Raw genomic sequence first — 27,423 nt, 5'->3', positions numbered from 1 at the left:
TAATAACGATGTTTTTTTCCAGGCAAAACATATGCTACTTCACAACATTTGGAGATACGACATGTGCTGTGTGTGAATGGTCGTTTGTGTAGCTTGGGTAGCGTTGGGCCGTTGGCCAAAGCTGTGTGTGGCCTGGTGTCACAGTACCTGGCTAGCCTATTTAGCTGATGTCGGCCATTGGCTCCTTGCTGCTTTGGTTTATCTGGTATAGACCCTCTTCTTGTTGGATTTAAGTGTTGATCTTTGTCCTTTTGGATCTCTCATACATGCTCTAGTCTCTCTCTAACACACACACACATGACAAACACACATGTTCTCTCTCTCTCTCTCTCTCTCTTTCTAACACACACAGTCTGCCTATGGCGGCCTTTCTCGATGGCTAGGCTGTGCTCAAGGATCTTCAGTCACAGTGCTCAGGTATTCTGCCACTGTGTACTCTCTGTTTAGGGCCAAATAGCATTTCAATTTCTTTCCAATGTGTGTCTCTCTCTCTCTCTCTCTCTCTCTCTCTCTCTTGGATTTAAGTGTTGATCTTTGTCCTTTTGAATCTCTCATACATGCTCTAGTCTCTCTCTAACACACACACACATGACAAACACACATGTTCTCTCTCTCTCTCTTTCTAACACACACAGTCTGCCTATGGCGGCCTTTCTCGATGGCTAGGCTGTGCTCAAGGATCTTCAGTCACAGTGCTCAGGTATTCTGCCACTGTGTACTCTCTGTTTAGGGCCAAATAGCATTTCAATTTCTTTCCAATGTGTCTCTCTCTCTCTCTCTCTCTCTCTCTGTACACTGTATATTGACTGTAGAACGGGAGCTCTCTCTCGCTCTCTCTTTTGCTATATGTTGACTGTATCATGCCCCGCCTCGGGCAGCGCTATTATTTAAGAATATGTTGACTGTATAAAATCTCGCACAGGGCCTCGCATTTCTCCCAGGCGGCCCTGCATACAGGCATGTTATCCAGCCTCAGACCAGTTTCTCTCAGTGGAATTTCTGCAACCCCTCGCCACACATTACAATATCCAACTATTGCCAGAGGAGATCACAGTTGCAAAGTGTTTCCTGGTCAGGACAGGCAGAGATGCAGTCCCTACTATCCAAAGTGTCTTTTCCCTCCTGGATGATAATAATAATAATAATAATAATAATAATAATAATAATAATAATAATAATAATAATAATAATAATAATAATAATAATAATAATAATAATAATAATAATAATAATAATAATAATAATAATAATAATAATAATAATAATAATAATAATGATTTATAATGATTTATAAGGCGCCTTTCAGGACACTAAAAAAAAGTCCACAAATCGGTGAATGAAAAAATTATAGGATCAAATGAAAACTACTAAAAATGGATGTTTAAAAGTACTAAAAACCAACAAAAAATACCAAACACTAACAAACATTCAGCACAGACAATGGGAATGCTGGCATAAAAAAAAAACTACCAAAGTAGCTATGTATCAAAGTCAAGTTAGACCGCGCTCAGACCGTCAGATACTGAGAGCGAGGTCTAACTTGACTTTGATACATAGCTACTTTGGTAGTTTAGAGACCTGCAGCTCCAGAGTTTACAGTTCACCCTGTCCCTAGTGGATATACATCAGCTTTCGTAGCTACAACAATGGAGTCAAGAGACTCATTCTCGCCTGAAGCAGAGAGAGACTCGTATCCTACTCCATGGCGTGACCCTTACTAACTATTGGCAGGATGCCATCATCCCGAGGGGCCTGCTTTTTGCCAAGGCAAGACATCGAGCGGCATAAGAGATGCTGGAGACGAGGAGACGAACGGGACTATCTACACACTTGGTGCCTCCTGCACTCCTACAGGCCTACCAGGCAGCCCAGAGACCGACCTAAGAAGGAGATGTCTCCGCTGTGCTCCCTCCGTAGATGATGTTTCCGGACGGCCCCCTTCCACCATGGAGGAGTAAGCAAGAAAGGATCATCGGTCCCGGAGATATACACTTTTACTGACATTACAAGTGTTTATTTGAGTGATTAGCACCACTATGTCCTTGCTTAAGGGTGTACCGTATCTCTCTATTTTCTCCTAATGCAATCTTATTGTTTAAAGGACTCGTTAGTCTACAATGCCCTCTAGAGGGGAGACAGGTTACTATATTCATTTGATTAATGGCTCTGTACCAAAGGGAATGAATGAAAAAAATGTGTTATCCTGTTTCCTACAAGTGACTTTTTATTACTTTTATTTTCATGAGTATATTATTATTATTTTATGAATGGAGAAAAGTCTTCCTTCTGTTGTAGTGGTTCTTTGCTTATAGAATTTTGTGTTTGCTTTTGGCTTATTTAAGTTTCTGGTAAAAATTTGTTTTCAACATGCTACATTAACAAGTCCTTACTCTGGAGGTCAAAGTTCACTAGCATTCCCAAGCTCACCTCTATGATGTCACTTCCTGCCCACATGGTATATAGCTCCCATTTTTACAAGCTATCACTGCTAGCCTATTACACTGAAGATGGAACACCTGTTCCGAAACATGTCTGTACTATAGGCTGCCATTAAAAACAATTTTTTAAAATCTAAGAGAGGAAAGAAAGACAGAACATTTGAGAAGGATGACAACACTTCTAAAAAAGATGACAAACTACCAGCAAAGAGTGATACTCCTGTCAGGGATTCTGAGTCAGGAAAAGGAGAAGGAATTCCTCGAAAGGAAGACAGAACGGCCAATAAAGATGACGAGAGCGTCAAAAAACAGGAAGAAGAGGCTTCTTATGTGGTAGATTGTGTTGATGACCAGCCAACCACGGAACACCCTGAGAGGGGAAAGAAGAACACCACCACAAAGAAATATGATAGAATGTCTGGAAAAGAGGAGAAACCAACAAGTAAGAGCATGGAAACTAAGGAAGCATCCAAAACGGAGGAAGAAGAGCAAGCTATGTATGAGATAATGGATTATGTGGAGGATGAACCAGTAGAAGACAATCTGACCAACACAGAGGGGTCTGATAGAGGAAAGAAGGAAAGCACAAGTACAAAAGAAGATAGTGCAGCTACCACTTGACAAATCCATTTTCTGGACAGATAGCACTACAGTGCTTAAATACATAAACAATTAAACTAAACGTTATCAAACATTTGTAGCAAACAGGATCTCTTTTATAAGGGATGCTACTGACATATAACAATGGAGATATGTGAGCACAAAGGAAAATCCTGCAGATTCAGCATCAACTGCAGACCGCTTCTTAAGCTGCAAAAGATGGATCAGAGGACCAGACCAATATCCAAGATATGTCTGCTCCAAGAGACTGAAGTGTAAAGAAGCGGAGTAATGCCTACAGAAACAGGCTTTCAACATGTACAACATGCCTACAGGAACAGGCTTTCAGCATGTACAACATGCCTATAGGAACAGGCTTTCGACATGTAGAATATGCCTACAGGAACAGGCTTTCAGCATGTACAACATGCCTACAGGAACAGGCTTTTAGTACCTAAGTTTGAAGAAGATTTTTTTATTTTATGTATTTTCTTCAGAAATTGGTAATGAAATTGTAAAAAAAAAAATGTGAAAATTTTAAATTTTGAATATGGCGCCCTGAATATGATTTTAGTATTAATTGCCATTACACTTTAGACAATTAGGGGCCGGCATGTAGGATCCATTATGATGGTGGCATATTATTTTATTATTTGTAATATTATTGTTGGACACCTGGTGGTGGGTTTTAGATTTGACAGCACTGGTTAGGTATTTAGGGTCACAGGTGCAGTAATCAACTAGGACACAGGTAGTGAGGAGCACACCGTTCTTACCAGTAGCTCAGTAACAGTAGCTCAGTAACAGTAGCTCAGTAACAGAAGCTCAGCAGCTCAGCAACCAGAAGACAAGAAATACCAAATAAATATAGAATACCATATAATTCCTACAGAACCCACTCTAGCAATAAATTGAATGTACAACAGCAATAAACACCCCTAAACCTGGAATCACGACTGGACATACATCATTGCTGTGTCTACTGCGTAAGATCACTCCCTACCATACCTGTGAAGTAACGGGCAAGAGAAAACAGGACATTGGAAATGGAAATTTGCCATTACAATAAGCCTACTGCGTTCATTAATTACGCACGTAGACTATACAGTACGTGCACGCGTGTGTGTGTCTGTGTGCTGACGCTACTAAATAATATAAATGTCCTCCTTTCCACTCCCAGCAGGAGTACTTCCAGTGGCGGACTGGGACCATAATTCCTACCGGGAATTTGACTCACCAGTCCGCTAGTGAGTACTTCCATCTCCGCATTGCTGTAATTAGCTCTACGATTTCCTGCAGGTGCGCCTCTAACTCTTCTCTTCGAACTAATCATTTTTGGGATTTCATTTGCACACGGCATTGCATCCAACGTAGGCAAATGAGCCAGGAACACCTAGAGTGATCCGGCTGACCGTTTAGAACGGGGATCAAAGGAAAAAGATCAAAGGATCCAAAAGTTTGTTTACTCATTATTGGCGCTCAAGCGTTGGCCGCGAAACACGAGTTTACTCGTTATTGGCCACCAATGAGTTAAGAGCTAATTTACCATAAAGACATGCATGGTAGGCAGGGACTACAGATGGAAACAAGCTAATTAGCTAATCTGGCACATTTACATTGATGTGGAAACTGAAGATGTTCATTCATGTGCACGGTCAGTAAAAAATAAATAAACTGAAAACTTAAACCTCTTCTACATAAACCACTTTCACTTTTCTATTAAGAGCTCATTTACCTCTTCTACATAATAAACCTCTTTCACTCTTTTTTTAAGAGTTCATTCCTGAACTGGTTTATTGCCTCATCATTTCTTACCCATATATATATATATATATATATATATATATATATATATATATATATATATATATCAATTGTCCTCCTTCTTTTTCTTCATTTGACATATATTACAAGTACAGGTAATTGGTCACTTATATCATTTATTATAGTCCACTTTTTACTTTGTTCTCCAAGACATTTATAAAGATATTGTTGATTAATGTTGCACAAATTTAGGTTATTCTGGTGGGCTTGCTATATAATGCATCGAGATAAGCTGATGTTGTTTTATGTTTAGATGTGTTTAAGAGGTCAATATTAAAACCATCACTGATTATAAATGTTTTGTTTTAATTTAGCCTATTCATTCATTCTTCCAAACTATCTTTAAATGTTTCTACATTTGACCCTGGTGTTCTGTACACACAAGTAACAACAATATTCTCATCATTTCCATTTCAATTTCCACCGTCATACATACCATTAAATCACCAATTACGGTTGTCATATAACTGGTCTGCATTTCAAGTCACTGTTCACATAAAGCCCCCCCCCCCCCCCCCTTGTTGGTTCTACTGATATAATGTAACTCATAACCCTCAATATGGAAATCAATACCTTTTTCTTGATTTAACCATGTCTCAGATAAGGCTATCAACTTAAATGAACTTTTAAATATATAAACATATTCATTGATGTTAGTGAAGTTTGCATAAAGACTTCTACAGATGAAATGTATTAACGAAAATATATTTTCCTGTTCAATATTGTCATTAAATCGACACATGACTCTCTGGATCTACATGATTTTCGAAAACAGTCAAGATCGTGAAAGGATTTGTTTTTAACAGGATTTTATTGAAGTCGTCTCTCCCTAGAGGGTACAGTATACACCAGTTGAATCACTGACATCGGACCACGTACAGAGGGATAGATTCGGTTTCATTAGTTTCTGTGGTTTTTCAAACGGCCAGTGCAAATACAGGTATGCGTCCCAGTTCAAGTTTATTATAATTGTTTTTGAATCTCTTCATCCACTCAAACTTTGCGTTGATATGGCAACAGAGAGAATTGGCGGACAGCAATCAGTCGTCGGCGTAGTGGAAACTTTCGGACACAAGCCTGCCCGCCTCCACGTTCACACAGATCAGCAAGCGTTTCTTGGGGATGAGGTCTGTTGTTGTTGTTGTTGGTGGCGGCCGTGGGTCGGGTTTCGATTCTTGTTCTGGTACTAGGACGGGGAGCTTCGCTGGTGTCGGCGGCAGCCGTCTCGGCTGAAGGAAGACGTCTGCGGTGCAAGCAAGGACTTGGATTGGTTGGTTTGTCTTAGAAATCTACAGCAAGCGAAAGAGAGGGCTGATTTTAGTGGAACATAAAGCACCGATTGATCATCAGAAGAAAACACACTGATGATTGACAAGGAGGCACACAGCGTTTACCAGACCGGGGGAAGGATGAATCTCCATCAAACTCTTTACCTAAAGGAACGCGCCGACATTATCGGAAATGTGCTTACCATCTTCTCCAAAGTTGGACAAGAAGATAGACACCATCTTCTTCTCTGTGCATTCAGTAGAAAGCTATCCGGCTGCAAGCTGCCTAGCTTAGCACAAATGAATGGAAGCGGATATGGATCAGCTAGCCTAACTTAAAACTCAGGGAGAGGTGTTTTTGGCCAAAAGCTAGGATAGCTGATCCGTATTCACTTCCATTAATTTGTGTTAAGCTAGGCGAGCAGAGAGTACACAGAGAGGGAATTGGTATCCATCTTCTTGTCTGACTCTGGAGAAGACCATAAGCATGTTTCCCATCATGTTGGCGTGTTCCTTTAACACTAGCACAGCCATGGAGAAAATGCCACTAATTCCCGCCAGGAACGGGTCATAAAATAAAATAATAAAATTAAGAGCCACACATTGACCGGCAAAGAGCCACATGCGGCTCGCGAGCCACGGGTTGGCAACCCCTGCGCTAGATGCTCGCAAAGTGCTGTGACTTTCGTCTGTTCCAACGGCCCATATGTGGAATAAAGTTCTAATTACATTTTCCTGAAGTCATTTTGAAATTTCAGAAACCGTGCCAGATAAAACGGGTACTTTTAGGAAAAGTCATTGAGTGACAGAGCTGGAGCTCGACCGAGTGACGAGGATACATTTATTGAAAATGCCTAGGGGTCATTTGACCCCTTGTCAACTGTGCTAGTATTAAGTTGTTGTTTTCCATAAAACTAGACATTTTCCTAAGAATTTCCTAGTTTTGATCTATGAAGACCAGTACTGAGACATCATCAAATTGCGTTGCCTATAAAAAAATATTTTATAGACATAGTCATGTTCCCATAGATATGTTAAACATTTAAAATTATGGAAATAAAAATTATAGATGTTTGATATATGTAGGAATAAAAGAATCACTGCCTATAAATCTTTCTTTCAACCTTCTCAGGCAAGGCAATTCGACGATGTCATACGATTGCATTTTCATTCCTCTCGACAGGTCATAACTCAAAACTCGCAGAGGTGCATCACATTTTATTATTGGTCCAACGTGTAAAGATACAAAATGATTATTGGGTCATTTGATCCCTTGAGTAGGAGGATGGATTCATTGGGAAGTGCTGAGTGCCAACGTCGTTTATGAAGCCTTGAATCACAAAGAGAGAACAGAGGAAGACCGTGAGGAGAAGCAGAACATCTCTCACCTGTCTGCTGCTGACGCATGTGGTCGGCCATTCTGCAGAGAGACGGAGGAGAGAGGTCGTTACAGGAAACGTACATGAGGAACAACACACACACACACACACACACACACACACACACACACAGAGGAGAGAGGTTGTTACAGCACACTTACTGTACGTGATGAACAACACACACACACACACACCCAGAGGAGAGAGGTCGTTACAGCACACTTACATGCACCTAGATGAACAGCTGGGACTCACAGATGTGATTAAATATGTACACACACATGCGCACACACACACACACACACACACACACACACACACACACACACACACACACACACACACACAAACAGACACACACACACAGACAAAAATATATATACACAAACAGACACACACACAGACAAAAATATATATACTCACACATACACAAACAGACACACACACACACACAGTGTCTCAAACTAACAACAAAGCTGGGGACATTGCATTGATTTACAATAATTCCTTAACCCCTGAACCCTAACCTCTCCACAACAAATGAGTTGTAATAATACAACACTTCAACCCCCCCTGCCCCCACCCTCCCACCCCCGTCTCCATGCCCACCTCTGCTCCTCTCCCTCCAGCAGCTTGCGGTAGGTGGCGATCTCGATGTCCAGGGCCAGCTTGAGGTTCATGAGCTCCTGGTACTCGCGGACCTGTCGGGCCATGCTCTGCTTGGCGCGCATCAGTGCCGCCTCCAGCTGGATGATGGACTCCCGGGCCTGGTCCAGGTTCAGCTGGCCGTCCTGCTCGGCCTTCTCAATGTCCTTCTCCAGGGCTTCTTTCTGCACGGGGGGGGGGGGGGGGAGACACAGCAGTTGACGGACTATAGCCCATACGAGAACGAACTATAGGGACACCTATAGGAATCCTGTGTGTTTTCTTTTGTACACACTGTAGAGATTTACCACAGAATTTCTGCAGTGATTAATAGTATATTAATGGTATATAGATTTACTAAAGGAATACTGTAGTGAGTTATAGTATTGCTGTGTTTTTTCATAAACAACATAGATTTACTAGGGAAATACTGTAGTGAGTTATAGTATTCCTATGTTTTTTCCATATACACTAGAGATTTACTACAGAAATACTGTAGTGATTTATAATATTCCTGTGTTTTTTTCATAAACATAGATGTACACATCATTTGATTAAGGACGGCTCTTCCAGTAGGGAAAACAAACCACTGACCCCAGCTGGGGAAAAAGAAGATTTCCAGGTTAGTGGTTAAAGGTAGAATCTGTAATGTATTCAAACAGTGACCTCCAGGCAAAAGATGACAACATGGTACTGCACTGTGTTTACAGTTTTTATTGTTTTGGTCGGATGTGTATGTTGGAGGGGGAGGGGTTGCTACTGCTGGCCACACCTCAGGCTCTACCAAGAGAGGTCTGGAGGACTTCACAGCATAATAAGTTACTAAACTCCAACCCACACGTCAGACATAAACAAAGAAATAAACAAAGAGTAATTAAGGGTTTGGTTAAAGGCCACGGTAAGGGTTAAGTAAGAGTAAGGTAAGGTGTGTGACTATATATTTATATGTATGTGTGTGTGTGTGTGTGTGTGTGTGTGTGTGTGTGTGTGTGTGTGTGTGTGTGTGTGTGTGTGTGTGTGTGTGTGTGTGTCTACATATCTTGACACTCCACCCACCTTCTTCCTCAGGGCCTCCAGGTCTCCTCTGAGCTTCTGGATGAGACGCAGCAGGTCTGTGATGTCCTTCTTCACGTCACGCACATCCTGCTCATATCTCCCTGCAGTCAACTCCAGGTCGTCCATCTGGAGGGAGATGACCTCACGGGTTACATTATTATTATTATTATTATGATATGCTGCTTTCCCCAGAGTATCTATCTATCTATCTATCTATCTATCTATCTATCTATCTATCTATCTATCTATCTATCTATCTATCTATCTATCTATCATCTATCTATATATCTATATATCTATCTATTGATAGGTCATCACCTTCTTCTGGTTCCACTGCTCAGCCTCCTCTCTGGTGCGGGCGGCCATGTTGGCGTACTGGCCCTTCATGCTGTCGATGATCTCATCCATGTCCAGAGCCCGCTTGCTGGTGTCCTTCATGACGATGGTCTCGTTCTGCACCTGGGACTCCAGCTCTTTGATTTCCTGTAGCAAGAAGTAGACCGATTCAAAACACGGAATCCAACACGGAAATAAATAAAGTGTTCTCTGATTGGTGCTCGTACCTCGTCGAAGCCCAGCCTCATGAAATCCAGCTCTCCCATGAGGTCATCAAAGTCCAGAGCCAGGTCCACTACTGCCAGCTGGCCCTCGTCTACGTCCTGACACACACACACACACACACACACACACACACACACACACCGTTGCATACAAACAGGATAATAACACACATGATAAGAAGAAGAGCAGGTGCAAAGGTAACATAAAAAGCAGTGTCTCCTCCGTACTGAGCAGCTCCATGAGCGGCTTCACATCATGCAACTACACCCTATAGAACAGGGCCCCGTTCCATGTACCGGGATAACCGAGTTAGCCGGATAACTTTATCAGGCTAACTGTGTTAGCCTGACTTTCCGATTTCATGTACCTGGATTTCCCAAATCACCATGACAACATATCCAAAAGTTTGAGCCTGCTCGAAAGCAGAGTTCAAGTTCAAGTTAGCCTGAACTATCGCCACGCCCCCGCAAAGAAGTGACAGCCCGTTTCCTGAAACTATTCCCACAGTCTACGATCTGCATTATACCATTCTGAATTACGTTTTTGTGCTCCATTCTTCCAGAGGGGGCTTTTGAAATGTAAAATAGACCCAAAATGCTGATATTAAATTCACTTTGTCCTAAATAATGCACGTTATATATACCGTGGCGACGGTGGCGCTCGCTCGTGCGATGTACACATGATGTGGTTATTTTAATTGTAACTGGGATTAAGATGTCTGATGAGATGCGCTGTTTGACGGATTTGAGAAATTGAATGAGCCGTTGACGTCACATTAATGAATGAGGATGAAGAGATAAACTTCATTCAAAACAACGGATATTCTAAACACGGGTCTCTCGTTCATTAATGTATAAACAATGAATTTATCCCATCTGGCCCAGTGGCCCAGCGGTAGTGCTCATCCCTGCCAGTTCAGCGACCGGGGTTCAAATCCCCGTGTTTCCAATATGATTTTTTTGAATATAATATTAATGATTATACGCCAAAGTAGCCTGGTTTTAAGTTAAAATATTATAAATCTACATGCATTGAGGATGTCATTCTTTATATAGCTCTCAACGTGCACCAAATTGAATTATTCCTATATTGCAAAAAGAAGGAAAAGACTAGGGCCTTGAACCCCGGTCGTCCGTGTGAAAGTCAAAAGAAGAACCCGTTACACCACAGAGAAGATAAGTAAAAGATTGACTATACATCAATCAATGGGTAAGAGAGCCGTATCGTAATTCTGTATAACAGTTAACTAATAATTTTCGCTAGCAAGATCTCATTTGATTATTCAATCCAGCAGGCAAGTTTAAAGAAATATAATCTGATTGATTGAGGTAATGAGGGACTTAGAATTAGCCTATAGATAACGCATTTAACTTGTCGGCGAGGCGATTGAGCCTATTGCAATCTGTCAATAAAGTCTTAAATCAATTAATCAATCAATGCCGTTGAGAATCAGGGTCTCTGCCATCGATACGTGCTGGCTTTCCACCGAAAACGGGAGCGCGCATCTAGCCTGACTTGAGCCTGACTCTCAAGTCTGGCTTGAGTTAACGAGACTGAATCCTCCTTTGTGAAACAGGAAAATCCCGGCTTTGAACATCGGGTTAACTGAAGCTGGATAATGGACATGTTGATCGACTTAGTTGAACCACGTACATGGAACGGGGCCCAGGTTCAACGCTTCACCAACGCTTTCCTTCCTGTCCTGTTGTGATGCTGCATTGAACCGTTTTAGTACCTCTTTAGAACCATTGTTCAACCACCAAAAAGGTTCCCCTTTGCCTATGAAAAATGTCAGATTTAAAGAAAATGTGTGATATTGGTGAACAAGTCTGTAACTGGTGTAAGATATTGGTGAACAGGTCTATAACTGGGTCTGTAACTGGTGTAAGATATTGGTGAACATGTCTGTATTGGTGAACATGTTTGTAACTGGTGTAAGATATTGGTGAACATGTTTGTAACTGGTGTAAGATATTGGTGAACATGTCTGTAACTGGTGTAAGATATTGGTGAACATGTTTGTAACTGGTGTAAGATATTGGTGAACATGTTTGTAACTGGTGTAAGATATTGGTGAACATGTTTGTAACTGGTGTAAGATATTGGTGAACATGTTTGTAACTGGTGTAAGATATTGGTGTACAGTACAGGTGATCCTCACCTTCTTTGTATATACAAAGTTATTCTCCAGTTCACTTTTCTTTTGATATTCATCTTCATACCTGGAACAGATTTTTTTTAAAGAGGGGGAAAGATATCATTAGATCACATTGCGGAGGACAGACAGGAAGGAGCCGACATGAGACCAGAGACAGGATATTACCCTTGTTGACGCCGGAGTTTGCTCACTTGCGAACGTGCGTGTGTGTGTGTGTGTGTGCGTGTGTGTGTGTGTGTGTGTGTGTGTGTGTGTGTGTGTGTGTGTGTGTGTGTGTGTGTGTGTGTGTGTGCAGATCAGGACATACAGCTCAAGGTGGATGGATGGCTTCTAACCCAGAATGTGTCAGAGACCTGTTCTGTTCTACAAACAACCCCCCCCCCCCCACACACACACACACACGCACACTTTTCGTTTGACATAAGATGAATGAATGAATGAATGAAAACTTTATTTAACAGATTGCAGAATGGGTACAATACAGTACGGCTCAATACATACAATTGTTAAGGGGATGCAGACCTGAGAAAGACGTTTGTCTTGTTTCCATCAGGGTCCCCCATTTTCAATTCATATAGACATTTATGACATACACAACATACATGACATTTGTGGCATAGGGACATATAGGTATTTAGTACTGATACATTTGTGACATAATCGGTATTCAAATATACAGTACTGTTACCCCTAGATCCTGACAGAGTATATACATATGATGGGGAGGGGACTGTACATTAGGAGGGGGTGGGTGGGTGGGAGGGAAATATACATACGGCGGGGAGGGAATATATACATGCGGTGGGGAGGAGACTGTCTATTAGGAGGTGGTGGGGGTTTTGGGCATTTACGGTGGCCAGTTTCGAATTGCAGCCTCCCGTAGGTGCTCTTTAAGAGCGGTTTTGAATGTGGGCAGGGATTCACATTCCTTTACAGCTTTGGGTAGGGCGTTCCACATTGTTGTGGCATAATTGCGAAACGTGTTTAGTCCCTTGTTTGAGCCGAATCTGGGTTTAACATGATTTGTTGAGCTTCCTCTGGTGTAGTGGTTGTGGTATTCACTGACCTTTGGGAAGTATTTTGACATGTACATGGGCACCCCGGTCGTATAGTGTATCTTGTAGACCAGGCCCATTGCAAGTTGCTGTACTCTGTCGTCTACTCTAAGCCATCCTAGGTTGTCAAAGTGGGGAGGGGTGAGGTGGGTTCTGGGGTTCAGGTCAAATAGTAGTCTGACCAGTTTGTTTTGTGATGTTTGTAATTTTGTTTTAAGCGCCTTTGAGGTGCTTTGGTACCATGAGGTGCACGCATAGTCATAGTACCCTTGAATGAGTGCTCCTGCCAGAGTCTTCAGGGTATTCTTGTTTACCAGAGAGGAGATCAGGTACAAGAATCTAGTTCGTTGGTTGACTTTTTTATTACATTGGATGCCATTTTGTCACAGGAAAGATTTGCCTCTAGGATGGAACCCAGGTAGGTAATTTAGTCTTTCCTTGTGACAGTATTGTCACCCACTGTAACTGAGAAGCCGTCGGTCTTGCTGAGTTTGTTATTTGAACCGAAGAGAATGGACTCTGTTTTGCCCATGTGTAATGATAGTTTGTTATCCGCGAGCCATATGCAGATTTTGCCTAGTTCCGTGCTGAGGGTTTTTTCAACCTGCAATTTGTTCTTGTCAGAGACCAGCAGGGCTGAGTCGTCCGCAAACAGGAACAAGTTGCAGTCACAGGCTGACGACATGTCATTTGCATAAATTAGGAAGAGTAGTGGCTGATGATGTAGATATTGATGGCTAGTGCATTTGTTGGGCTATTGTGTCACAAAGTAAATAAACTCCCTTTGAAATGGTGACCGCTGTGTCATTTATGTTTAATGTAGACCTTTTTTATTTGTATGTCAGCTCTTTGACTGCCAGAGTGGAGTGGACTCAACCCTAGACTCGGACTCAAACTTGGGTAATGGGGACCCGACTTGGGCTCTTCTTTGGTGACTCGGACTTGGACTCAGACTCGAACACCGGGGACTCGAGACTCGACTGGGACTGGAGATTTAGTGACTCGACTACAACACTGGTTATTCCCACTCACCTCCGCTTGGTCTGATCCACCTCGTCCTGGTTCTTCTGCAGCTCTGCCTTCAGCTTGAGGTGGTCTCGCTCCAAGCCGTCCACCTGCCTCTGCAGGTCGTTCTCCATCTGCCTCACGACGTCGTCGATGTTTCCCTTGTAGTTCTCCTGCTCCAGCAAGATCTTCAGCTTGGTGTCCAGCACCTTGTTCTCGTCCTCCAGGTATTTTACCTGAGAGGGGGGGGGGGGGTCAGATGTCACTATGGTAATATGTATACTGTCATTATCACACTGGTATGTGATTGCAACCTGGTCATTCTACATCAGAGATTTTCAGATATTTCTACTAAATACTCATACACACACTCATACACACACTCTCTCTTACACACACACACACACACACACACACTAGCTCTCTCTCTATTACACACGCACACACACACAAACACACACACACACATACACACACACACACACACTAGCTCTCTCTCTATTACACACACACACACACACACACACACACACACACACACACACACACACACACACACACACACACACACACACACAATGCAGCTTCCAACCCATGCATATAGGGAAGAGAAAATGGAGAAATCAGAGCCTAAATGTAATAGAATTATGCAAGGGGTCAGTCATCCCAATGCCTGGAAATGCTGTTATTTTCCACATGGGCTAAACATGCACACTTCTCATAGAGCCAACTACATTCCTGCTGCAAATGTAGACAATCTCCTGAACGTTCTTTGTGTTATTTTATGTTTTTATTTATTTATTATAATATATCCCAAAGTCAGGAAAAAGCAGTCATATGACATCACTGTGTGGACCTATCTCAAACCCTGCCCTCTTTTCTTGATCCTTCAATCACAACTGTTGCGTTTTGTTTGTCCGAGGGAAGCAACAGTTGCGATTGGAGGATCGAGGGGAAAAAGGGCGGACCTTGAGATATGTCACTTAATGGTTGAAAGAAATTGTTATGGACAGTCATGTTAATGTACCTATTAAACATCTAGAAATATAGCAGAAAATGTTGACGTTTAATGTAGGTATAGGGACTGGTCATAAGATTTTCTTCCAACTATCTCAGTCAAGAATAGCACTTTCTTCACTTTGAGCGCTCAAAGTATAACAAAAAATTCATAAAACAAGAGAGAAAAACCTTGCCACACTTGAAATGTTTCATTTTGTAGAAGACGTACAACCTAAAAGTCAATGTTGGCGGAATATCTGGAATATCCTGCGGAATATTTTATAAAAAATTATAATAATCATTTAAAAAAAATTGTGTTCAATGAAAATGAGATATGTCAATATGTCATTACGAGCGCGGCGCAAGTCGACTAGACTAGAGAGAGAGAGAGAGAGAGAGAGAGAGAGAGAGAGAGAGAGAGAGAGAGACTAGGCGCGCGGCCTGTAGCTGTTCCGCAACCGTTCCTACTTCCGGGGTAGGCCTGATTGGCCCCGACAGGCACGTGACCCGCCGCGGCCACGCCCGCTACAGCTGGAGTTCGCTTCGCCTGCTTGCAGTTAGCTAGATGGTCGCTAGATGGCGGAAGAAAACTGAGTGGATTTTGTGAGGGAGGAACGGGAGAAACCGACGCCCCAGGCAATGAAGCGCCAGACACGCTACTTGTCCCCCAGTAGGTATTTATCTTTTGCTACTTGACTGACTACTGCATTTTCGATACTTTAACTGAGGTCGTCTCTAATTTGATTTGAAAAACTGGGTAAGGTAGGCTAAATTATTATAATTTAGTCAATTAGTTGTAATAACCACAATACATTTAAAAGAGACAATCGTTGTGATAAAAATTATATGTTGCATCTGAAAATAAGGTGATTGGAGAGAAAATAGTCTACCAAAAAGTTATCAATAGGCAATTGCCCTGTATCAACTAATTAAAAATAAAATAAATAAATAAGTGTTGCAAACCTTGTCAATGAAGGCAACAAACTTGTCGTTGAGTCCGACCATCTGGTCTTTCTCTTTGGTCTTGGCCGACTGGTCCTTGGGGTCCATCTTGCGATCCACTGGGTTGAGCAGGTCGGTTCTTCTCGGACCCAGGACGATCGGGGAGCTTTTTTGGGGAGAACCCGCCTTGCTGGCCGGATAGTACGACTGGTCCTTGGGGTCCATCTTGCGATCCACTGGGTTGAGCAGGTCAGTTCTTCTTGGACCCAGGCCGATCGGGGAGCTTTTTTGGGGAGCACCCCCATTGCTGGCCGGAGAGTACGACTGGCTACTGTATCCTCTAGTCTTTGACATCCTGAGACTGTCTTGTGAAATGTACCCGAAGGACAGAAAGTGAGATGTATATGTGTGTGAGTGAGAGAGAGAGAGAGCAGTTAAGGTACTTCTTCTATCCTCGGCATCACCTGCTTATAAAATGACCAAGGGCCACCCCTCACCTCTCAGGTATTCGCTTGCGTCCAATCACACGAAGACAAGTGCAATTTCACAAAGTAAAAAACAAAAAAGTGGAGATGAAATACTTGAATTTCGACTTTGAACCGGTTTGTCTCGGGGGGCTGCTGAACGTGGCGAGCCAATGACATCAGTGGGGCCGGTTTCATGCGTAAAATGCTGTATAAAATGGTCCTCGAGTCGTCCTCCTTTACCCGAACAGGTGACCACCAGCACCACCACACATCCTACCTCTCTGCGTACTCAGCAGTCAGAAGAATCTCTCCGCTTACTCAGCTCACTCCCATCCAAGTTGATCCAACCAACCAGCACCATGCCTAAGATGAACAACACCAGCTCTGCGAGCATGTTCGGTGGAGCCGGAGGAAGAGGCTCCAGGGTGTCCGTGGCGAGTCTAGAGGGGCTGCGGAACGTGATGCGCAGCGACCCGGATAAGGAGATCCTTATGGTCCAGGCCGTCCAGGACCAGGATCCCGCTGTTGTCAGCAATCGGGACGACAAGAAGACCATGCGGGGTCTGAATGAACGGCTGTGCGGCTACCTGGGCCGGGTGCGCGAGCTGGAGACGGCCAACAAGGGTCTGGGGAAGCAAATCAAAGACATCTTGGCGATGAGAGGCGCACCCAACGGGCGCAACTGGGATGAGATCGAGAAACCACTGGCTTTCCTCAGGAAGAAGGTGATCGTTTGCTTATTTCAAACCAATTAATGATTAAACATTTAAATTTTAAATTTTATTTGGGACATTTTCCAATTTTACGCAATGATTATTTACGCACACGGTATTGAGGGTCAGTAATGCAAACTAATTTGATACAAATGCGTCCTATATATAAAATGAAGGGAAAACGATGTATGTCGCTTCATGTCGTTTGTTATACGTGGGGGAAAAAATATAATATCATGCATCTTTCTCAGATCAAGGCTATGGCCACGGACAACGCCAAACTGCTGCTGCAGATTAGCAACTCCAAACTGGCCAACGAAGACTTCAAAAACAAGTGAGTCCTTCTACATACTTTTAATGCAAAACGAAGTGATATAATTAAATTAGATTTGTGTCGATGCGGTTCTTATTGTGGATGGAAGGCGGACATGAACTCAGTCGTTAACTCTGTGATCAATACAACCCCATGGAGTTAGTCTTTGGGGTCGGGAGCGGGCGCGGCTCAGTCAGTCATGGGCCTCATTGCTCCTCTGTGCAGGTTGGATGGTGAGAAGCAGGCCAGCCGCACCCTGGAGCACGACCTCACCGGGCTGAAGAGGATCATCGACGACACTCAGCTGAACCGCGTGCACCTGGAGAGCCAGATCGAGGGGGTGAAAGACGACCTGGGCGTCCTCAAGAAGGATCACAAAGAGGTGACTATGAGAAAAAACACACACTCACACACACACCGCTCACCTCCAAGGCGGTAGAACTAACCTCCTCTGGTTGCGTGTGGCAGGACGTGAGCACCCTGTGTCTCAAGATCAAAGACTCCAGAGTGGTGGTGGAGATGGACTCCCAGCCGGACTCCAACCTGGCCGACACCCTGAACAAGATCCGCGGCCAGTACGAGAAGATGGCGCAGAAGAGCCTGAAGGACACCGAGGACTGGTACCAGAGCAAGGTGAGCCACGCCGACCAGCCTGGTCGTGTACCCATACGTCGGCTGACGATCGGTATCGGTCATTACGGGCTTTAAAAACCACATATCGGATATGTTTTTGTGAATAGAACCTGACTTGCATCACTTTTGAAAAGTAACCCTCCCACAGAATCTCCCTTCCTTTCAATCCCTCTCTCTACAATGTTGTTCATTTTGGTTATCTTATCTGTTTTCATCTCTTTCCTCTCTCTCACCCTCTCTCTCTCTCCCCCTGCCCCCCCCCCTTCCCCTCTCCCTCTCTCTCAGTTTGAAAACATCAAGGTGGAGGTGCTTCAGAACACAGAGGCGTTGGAGTCTGGGAAGTCAGAGCTCAATGACCTGAACAGACAGATTCAGCTGTTGGAGATTGAAATCCAAACTATGCTCAGCACGGTAGCTACACACACACACACACACACACACACACACACACACACACACACACACACACAGTTGCCACACAGTAATTATAAAGTAAAATTAGCAAGGTAAAGTAGCAAGGCCCAAGGCCCAAGGCCAACGGTCTAATGTAGGTCAAGACCGAAGTCTTCTCTGCTCCATCCCCCACTCACTCAAAACATTACATTTGAATGAAAACGTTTACTGAGAATTTACACATGATCCACCCGACCAACGATACATTTGTCGTGTTATCGACACATCACTAACCACCATCGCTAATTACTATTCACGGTATATCTCGCCTGCTCAGATCCGCTCCCTGGAGCAGACACTGAAGGAGACGGACAAGCGCTACGGCCGCGACCTGTGCCGCTTCAACAAGATCCTGCTGGGGCTGGAGGCGGAGCTGATCGAGGTGAGGGAGCAGGTGGGGCAGCAGGGCGACAACTACCAGGATCTGCTCAACGTCAAGATGAAGCTGGAGGCCGATATCGAGAAATACCGGAACCTGATGAGCAGCGTCATGAGCAGCGTCAGCGGCGACCAGGAGAGGTGAGGAAGACGAGCCGAGCGTGGGGACCTGCATGTAGCTGAATACATGTGGACAGGAAACACTAGTCTTTATGACCTTATTCAAACAAGCTGATTCGGATCCATAGATACATGTATTGAACGCCTTTTTTGTCACCTTGGTATATAAGTGTTGGTATAAGTGTTTTAAAAGTCCCCAGTTGGTGTGTTGCAGTAGTACGAGTATTTTTTTCCTCTTCCCCCGACAGCTTGGAGTCCTCTTCAGAGAATGCGCGGAACTACGGTAAGTTGTCGGACGTCTAGGTGGAAACACATGAGAATCCACCTATGTTTTATTTGTACTGTAACATTGTCTCTGGCATGGTTTGTGCTTATGCTCCTGTCAATCTGTTTACGTCTGGTAGGTTCCAAGTCATGGATCATGGTCAATTCGACATTTAAAGGCTTTCAGTTACTTTGACGTTTAGCTTTTTGCATGCCTGGCTGGAGCACTAAATGGGTGTGTGAACTTTGGCTGACATTCTGACCCAGTTTGATGGTGGACGCCTATCGTGCTTAAACCCTGTTCACTCCTTTTAGATCTACAACAGAGTTAATAGGTATTAAGGATACATTTGCAATCTAACCCTCACACGCTTTTGTTTATTATGGCTTATCACTGCACTGTGTGTCACTGCACAGCCACCACCTTGCATGTAATCACCCACAATATTAACACACTGTGTGCGAATCAACAGATTATTATGAACAAGCAAATCAGTACAGAATGATAATTTTCCTTGTTACAATGTTACATTTTCCCAACCGATCAGTGTGTGCCAGCGCCAGATAAGTTCCACCGAGGTAAAGGGAGAGCCTGGAGAAGGATAGGCAGCCTGATGTATTTTGTGTCCGTCTTAAGATCTCATCCGTCTTATCGTTCCCCCCCCCCCCCCCCCCCCCCCCAGAAGGTACACCAAAATCTGACGGGAAGGGAGCTAAAAAGGGGGCGAGAGAGGAGGCTGCTATCAAGTGAGGACCCCCGAAAGAAGACCTCGTCAAGGCGGAGGAGGTCACCACTAACAAGGAGGCTCCATCTAAGAAGGCCCCGACTCCTCCCACAGAGGGCCCCACCCAATCAGATCAACCCGAAGCTTGATTCCCTACCTCCTAAGCCCCGCCAAGCTCTCAACCAGCCAGACATCAACCCTGATTATTGTGCTTTTTGAAGTCTGGAGTGAGCACTGATATTGTGAGCCAATGGAAGTTGTTTTGATCTTGTTCCAGTGTGTTCTGTCTGAGCTTTATCAGTTAAAAAATAAACACACTTGATTTCAACATGTTGTCTCTGCTTTATTATACCTCTGTTATGCACGTTGACAGGGGAACATGCTTCAACATTGACAATAGCAGATGTACTATGTACTGTTATAGTGCTTCCAGCTACCAGCTGTCATCACAAACAATATTAATGGATAATCCACCCATAATGCACCTGGTCTTGAGTTCATATTTGATTGTAAATTATTGTTACTAGATTTAGATTTCACTCTAGACTTAGAAAGACAAGGTATTGTTATTCTTTCATCTACATCATTTCAATAACAGAATAGATCTGTATCGCTAGGTTACATTCTGAGAAAGATACATGGGAATCAGAATGACAAAACGGGTGTGTAGTTCAGAGGCTTGTTTACAATGTCAGACGCTGACAATCCAAAGTATCAACAGAAAATACTGATCCATAGCTACAAACCAAAGACAGAGATGTAGCCAACGGGAGCATACGACCCAAGGCAATTGTGGTGACTTAACAATTGTGTTTATGTGGTGCTGAAGACCCAATTTCAGATACACAGGAAGCCTTTGGCAGTATAGTGAATCAGCAAAAAACCGATAGTTCATAGCAGGGGCGGTTCTAGCATCAGACCTTTAGGGGGGCTCAGCCCCTAGAGCAATAGCATAATTTCACTAAATGCCATGGTCAGGCAAGGGAGGGGGTTGAAGGGGGGCTTCGGCCCCCCTCAAAAGGGTCTCGAACCGCCACTGGTTCATAGTTCATATTGTATGTGATGCTTTGTAATCTGACCGCATTCTACTTTGTCGCCAAGGGGGCGCTCTTGGCTCAATTTTGGGTCCCAGGACAGCGAGAGAACAGAGCTAAGAGTTTAGAGATGGCTATACTTGCCCAGCAAGACACCTGTATGATGGATGTAGGTCAAATATTCCACTATTATTACTTTGTTCTACTCTATTATTATCACTATTTCTATTATTATCTTTTCTGCCAGGTACCCAGGTGCAGGGGTATCTCCCAGCCCCAGGCCTTTCTGTGTGGAGTTTGCATGTTCTCCCCCCGTGCTCACAGGGGTTTCCCCTCCAGAATATAAACCCAATGGAAAAACATGCAGAACAGATCGCTAACGCTGTTGCGTCCCTGACGAAGACGGACAGGAGCACTTGGATTGGTCCCCGGACTTGGCCACAGCCCATGTCTGCTCCTGGCTGTCCTTGGGGGGGAAGGACGAAGGGAATGGGTCAAGCGCAGAGACAAAATTTCATCGGCGACCCCCCATAAAATAATGCATGTATGTGTTCCTGACTTCCTGTGTGTTGACCTGGGCAGTGGGCACTGATCCCCGATCTGCAGTGGGATCTCCCTGATCCGTGCCCAAGTGGACCTGGGCAGTGGGCACTGATCCCCGATCTGCAGTGGGATCTCCCTGATCCATGCCCAAGTGGACCTGGGCAGTGGACACTGATCCCTGATCTGCAGTGGGATCTCCCTGATCCGTGCCCAAGTGGACCTGGGCAGTGGGCACTGATCCCCGATCTGCAGTGGGATCTCCCTGATCCGTGCCCAAATGGACCTGGGCAGTGGGCACTGATCCCCGATCTGCAGTGGGATCTCCCTGATCCGTGCCCAAGTGCGGTACACACCCTAGTGTGAAAGCCCTCTTAAACACCACATGAACCAATGTACAGTTTCTTCCCCTTCGGATGTATATATTTTTTATTAGCCTTCGGGAGAGGTGTTAGTTGGTCAATGCCTAGGCTAACTGGCCATGTCCGCTTCCATTCATTGTGCTAAGCTAGGCTAATGTGGAGCCACGATAGCTTTCTACTGAACGCACAGAGAGAAAACTGGTATCTATTTTCTTGTCTCTCTCTGGAGAAGAAGATGTTCTTTTAAGGCAAGAATTAGTTGGAACGCACATGTAAAAAAAAAGACTGGTATGCTCTTTTAACTGGTATGCTCTGTTGTTGGAGATTCATACAAAAAAAAGAATAGCAGATTTACATTTTGTATCAACTATCAAGGCAGGAATGACTTGGGACCCGCATGTAGATACTATATCTGCACATATCCTACTCTTACTAGTTACGCTGCTAGCCAGTATGACTACTACCATACTGTCTTCATACCTGTATCACTGTACATACATCTGATTAGCATTACACTCTATAGTACTTAGTAGTACTAATTTGTTTATTCTGTACCCAGTTTAATTACCAGGTACATTGCATATTTCTGTTGCACTTTACTGTTACATTTGCACTCTGGTTGGATGCCAAACTCCTTTTCATTGTACTGTACTTGTGCTGTATAATGACAATCTAATCTAATCTAATCTAACAATTTATACTGTGAATTTCTCCAGACCACTCTAGACATCACCTATTATTTGAATACATACACCTAATAATAATAATACATTCTATTTGAAATGGCGCCTTTCTGGTCACCTTACATAGGGCAAAATATAAAATATACATGATAAAAACATGATACAAAATATCCATAGTTAAAAATGATTTACGTAGAATATACGATTTATAACAGACAGCAGACACACATAGACTTTAGAGTTTGTGTGAGGAAACAGTCAGGGGCGTGCAGAGTGAACAAATTAGTTTTGAGTAGTGTTTTGAAAGACGTTAGTGACACATGGCGGATGCGTGTGGGTAGAGAGTTCCAGAGCCCGGGTGCTGTAGAGCTGAACCCTTTGTAGAGAGTCGATTGATTGATTGATTGAAAACTTTATTAACAGATTGCAGAATGGGTACAATACAGTACGGCTCAATACAAACAATTGTTAAGAGGATGCAGACCAGAAAAAGACTTTCGTCTTGTTTACATCAGGGTCCCCCATTTTCAATTCATCAAGACTGGTATGCTCTTTTAACTGGTCTGCTCTGTTGTTGGAGATTCATAAAAAAAAAATAGCAGATTTACATTTTGTATCAACTATCAAGGCAGGAATGACTTGGGACCCGCATGTAGATAAATCAAGACATTTATGACTATAAATAATACTATAAAAATATATATATACATTCGAAGGGGAAAAAACTGTACATTGGAGGGGGTTGGGTGGGTTTGGTGGGTGGATGCAGGGGGGTTTGGACATTTACCGGGGCCAGTTTCTAATTGCAGCCACCCGTAGGTGCTCTTTGAGAGTGGTTTTGAAGGAGGGTAGGGATTCACATTATTTTACGGCTGTGGGTAGGGCGTTCCACATTATTGTGGCATAATTGCGAAACGTGTTTAGTCCCTTCTTGGAGCCGAATCTGGTGTGCTGAATCGAGTGGTGCGGATAGACAGGAGGCCACTTGAGGAGGAGCGGAGAGTGCTAGTCGGGGTGTAGTCTTAAAGGAGGTCAGAGAGATAGGGGAGTGCAAGGCCTGTGTATGTGAGGATGGGGATCTTGAGGATCTGTTGGAACTGGTAACCAGTGTACAGCTGTAGCAGACTACAGAGAGTGGCCTGTTCAGCCGAACGCACAATTGGAGGGGGGCTTCCCACTCTCCAGAACATTTACAACAAGCGGTGCATGGGTAAGGCTAAGATAATTATCAAAGACTCCAGCCACCCAAACAACTGCCTCTTTGAACTGCTGCGGTCAGGCAAGCGATACCGGAGTCTCATGGCAAGCACAGAAAGACTCAGAAGAAGCTTCTATACCCAGGCCATCAGGATGCTCAACGAACAATAACACTATGTAACAACCATCAAATGCACTCACAGCACACACATCCACACGCACACACTCACTTTAAACAAACAACTCACTGCAGCACCCACTTTACACACTTTAGAACACCTAAACACACTTATTTATTGGTAAAGAATTTGCACTACAACCCATACCTCATTACACCTTACTGTAAATTGTACCTAAATTGTACCTCATCCCATTTCTGCTTTGCACTATATAGTATATTGTATATTAGTATATTGTATAGTATATTGTATGGTAACTCAGTTACTTCTACTGCATTGAACATTGTACACGTACATACTGAACACTTGTGCCTACGTACGTGACTTCTATTTTATACTTGCTATACTTATTTTATTTTATTTTATACTTATCTATTTTTGTCTAGCACAGTCTCTGGAGCGTAACAGAAAGAAGCATTTTGTATAAAAGTATTCTGTACTTCTGTATGACAACTAATAAAGAAACTTGAACTTAAAACTTGAACTAGCTGAGTGAGGGGGGGGGGGGGGGGGGCGTGATGGGAGTCGGGCAGCAGAGTCTTGGATGATATGAAGTTTGGCGGGGAGTCCAGAGTCCGCGAGCGGATTTTTTTTGTGCCATTTTTTTATTGATGAAAACGCATAATATGGTTTTTACCTATACATTCGGATCAGCAGTTCAGCACCTGCACTGTTGGTGGGTGAGCCTAGTAAAGGATGTCGCATTGCGTTCAGAACACACTTCAGAAACAAACATAGTATCAATGAGAGCATCAATAATACACCTGAGTGATGTCTAGTAAAAAAAAAAAAAAAAAAATTGGGGGCCCCCTTCCAGTGCTGGGCCCTTGGAATCATCCTAAGCTACCCCCCCCCCCCAGCTACGCCCCTGGACATATGTGTAACGGTTGTGACAATGTCACCTCAAACTTCGATGCCCCGAGGGAGGTTCGAACCCGGGTCTCCCATGCCACGTGCAACAGCACAGACCGCTATACCAAGAAGTGAACTCACTGCTTTGTAACGTGTCTATGTGTCTTTTTGAGGATGATAGTGAGTTTAACCCATAGCACCGCTACTTACCCCAGCCCTTTGTGACTGCGCTTCACGATACCATCCGTTACACTCATCCTCCTTAAACTCACTCCACTCCACCCAAGGCATCCGGGTCAGTCGGCACCATTGTAATGGTTGTGAAAACGTCACCTCAAACTTCGATGCCCAGAGGGGGTGTCTTTTTGAGGATGAGAGTGAGTTTAACTAACCCATAGCACCGCTACTCACCCCAGCCCTTCGTGACTGCGCTTCACGATACCATCCATTACATATGGACAAAGTATACTGTAGTTGGGGTGAGATTGTTCACGCATTTAAACATCAATTTGATAACAGAAACAGGGTAGGCGGGGGCGGCTAGGTGGTGCAGTAGGAAAGGCGCTCACCACCAATGCAGGCTTCGTCCACATTGCAGCCGGCTTGTGGGAGGCATGGCCTAACAGCGGTCGAGACAGGGGAGGGTAGAATTGGACGATACGAAATTGGGATGGGAGAAAAATAGAACCATTATTAGAACGATTATGGTGTACAGTTGAAGGATGAATTGCAGCGCGTCCAGCTCATCTTTCGTTGGATTGACATGTCTAATAATGCTGTTTCCATGAATACCGCTAGATGTAGGCCCGTCCTCTATACCTATCCACTCGTTTATAGTTAACGGGTACGTTCAATTAGACTAATACCATTCGTTTGCGTTGCCAAGCTGGTTGATAGCCTACTCCATTTGAAATTCCATAGCAACGACACATCTTTAGGAAATATTCTTCTACGTCAAGTTCACTGAAATCAATATAAAAGACCCTATAGAATTGTCTGTATTCATCCTATATTTTCCCCACGACGGTGCAACTTGCTGTATAAAAGCAATAATACACTTGAACCAGTGGGATATCATGAATATTGCTACTCTGTGATGCCCACGCTCTCATGGCTGCGGGCGCATCACAGCTGTGGCAATATTCATGATATTCCACTGGTTCTTGTGTATTATTGCTTAAATATATCATGGCATGCATGAACAGTTGAGCTTCCTTAATATATATGTAATGTCTTATTATTCTAAAATAGTTCAGATTTGTCTTTACAGTCTTGCATAGCTTTTTAACATGTTTAATCAAATTTGAGTTGGGAGTCCAAAATGATAGCTACGTATTTATTATTTATTTATCTTTTGCTTTTCTTCTCATGGAAAAACACAATGAAACAGTCTTTCTTTAACTCATTGACTGCCACGCTGTTTTCCCATCTTTACTCAATGGCACCAGTGTTATTGACCATTTCCGCGATGTTTGCAGAGCCATTGTGTGTTCTGTATTATAGCTATGGAGCCAATAGTATGGCTCATTTGACAGGCATTGTTTATAGTGCAACACTGACAAACCAGTTAATTTCTACATACTTTAGTTTGTGCGCTATTCCACGCTAAACATCGGCCCTTTCCAAAATAATACAGTATTTTTTTCTAGATTGCGAGATATGACGTGTTATATGCATATGCCCAAATCGTTCGGGGTTGGCCGCCTGAAACCTATATTATTTCCAAATCAAAGGTATATACCATATATAGATTTTTCTTCACAAAATCATCTAGGGGGGGGGGGTCATTTTACGAAGCTGCATCGTTACCAAAAGCATGTTTTAGGTTCAGTAAACGACGACGCTGTGATCGATAAAACAAAAGCAGGTTTTAGGTTCGGTTTAGGTTAGAAATCTCGGGTATGGTGCTCAACGGTTGGCGACGAAACCCGAGAAATGTCGGATTTGGCCCAGAAAGATTTAAGATTCAGCGTTCAATGGTTGTTTTTGAGCCATTGGTATACACCCTCCATTTAATTTGTTAATGTCTCTGCTGCTACACAAGGGGTTTTAGCCAATAAATGATTGTGTCATCAGCATACGTCCATCATCAGCCTATTATGTGATGATAATAGACATTAAGGACTTGCCAATTGCCAAATAATCATCATGATATTAACATTTAATAGGGTTAAGGGTCTGTAAGTGAAGCACCATGAAACCATTATTAATCACACATTTATGGTATTTAGAGGTATTTGATTGACTGAAAAGGACAGTCATGCTCTTACTATTGCCCTACTTCAACCAAGCTGTGGTTTGTTTCCTACCTCTTCTATGTACCCATACACACACACACATCACAGCCAATTTACTAGAAGAAAGAACAACATTAGCTAAGTTTAGTTTTAAATGTTCCTTAATGTTCACAAATCCTGGTGAACACAGGTAATGGACCTATCTTAAACCCTGTGGAGGTCAATTAGCTGGTAGCACAACTGTAAGCAAACTTTGATTGTACTCATTTAGTATTTATTTTCTTACTTTGAAATGGTTTATTTATCTATTCTTCTTTAATTTCTCTATTGGAATCCCAAATTA

General features: G+C 43.3%; 2 protein-coding genes across 3 annotated transcripts; one reads left to right on the top strand and one right to left on the bottom strand.

Annotated features, from left to right (window-relative positions):
• Positions 1-5,752: 5,752 nt before the first annotated feature.
• Positions 5,753-16,284, bottom strand: LOC311229577 (intermediate filament protein ON3-like; the record flags this gene model as incomplete). The annotated part of the gene is made up of 9 exons (XM_084315653.1): positions 5,753-6,151; positions 7,519-7,550; positions 8,119-8,339; positions 9,211-9,336; positions 9,529-9,693; positions 9,774-9,869; positions 11,933-11,993; positions 14,017-14,225; positions 15,952-16,284. The coding sequence occupies 9 exons, from the start codon at positions 16,282-16,284 to the stop codon at positions 6,144-6,146; spliced, it is 1,251 nt and encodes a 416-aa protein (XP_084171779.1). The 3' UTR covers positions 5,753-6,143.
• Positions 16,285-16,547: 263 nt separating this feature from the next.
• LOC311243245 (keratin, type I cytoskeletal 18-like) lies at positions 16,548-20,237 on the top strand. Of its 2 annotated transcripts, none has more exons than XM_084332393.1 (8): positions 16,548-17,122; positions 17,362-17,444; positions 17,649-17,805; positions 17,892-18,056; positions 18,342-18,467; positions 18,787-19,028; positions 19,256-19,290; positions 19,958-20,237. In XM_084332393.1, exons 1-8 carry the CDS (start codon positions 16,568-16,570, stop codon positions 20,020-20,022), a joined length of 1,428 nt encoding a protein of 475 aa, XP_084188519.1. In that variant the 5' UTR covers positions 16,548-16,567; the 3' UTR covers positions 20,023-20,237. The 2 variants fall into 2 exon arrangements, with proteins under 2 accessions (XP_084188519.1, XP_084188518.1); XM_084332392.1 differs by having other exon boundaries at positions 19,955-20,237.
• The last annotated feature ends 7,186 nt before the right edge of the window (positions 20,238-27,423 follow it).

Source organism: Notolepis coatsorum (assembly GCF_963971535.1).
Source record: "Notolepis coatsorum genome assembly, chromosome: 1".
Classification (NCBI taxonomy): Eukaryota; Metazoa; Chordata; class Actinopteri; order Aulopiformes; family Paralepididae; genus Notolepis; species Notolepis coatsorum.
Note: the sequence above shows the minus strand (reverse complement) of the source record. Positions and strands in the feature narration are given on the sequence as shown.

Coding starts and splice junctions, on each gene's coding strand:
- LOC311243245 (XM_084332392.1), top strand. CDS start 16,568: ATGACATCAGTGGGGCCGGTTTCATGCGTAAAATGCTGTATAAAATGG. Junction 17,123..17,361: donor TGGCTTTCCTCAGGAAGAAG/GTGATCGTTTGC, acceptor CATCTTTCTCAG/ATCAAGGCTATGGCCACGGA. Junction 19,291..19,954: donor AGAGAATGCGCGGAACTACG/GTAAGTTGTCGG, acceptor CCCCCCCCCCAG/AAGGTACACCAAAATCTGAC.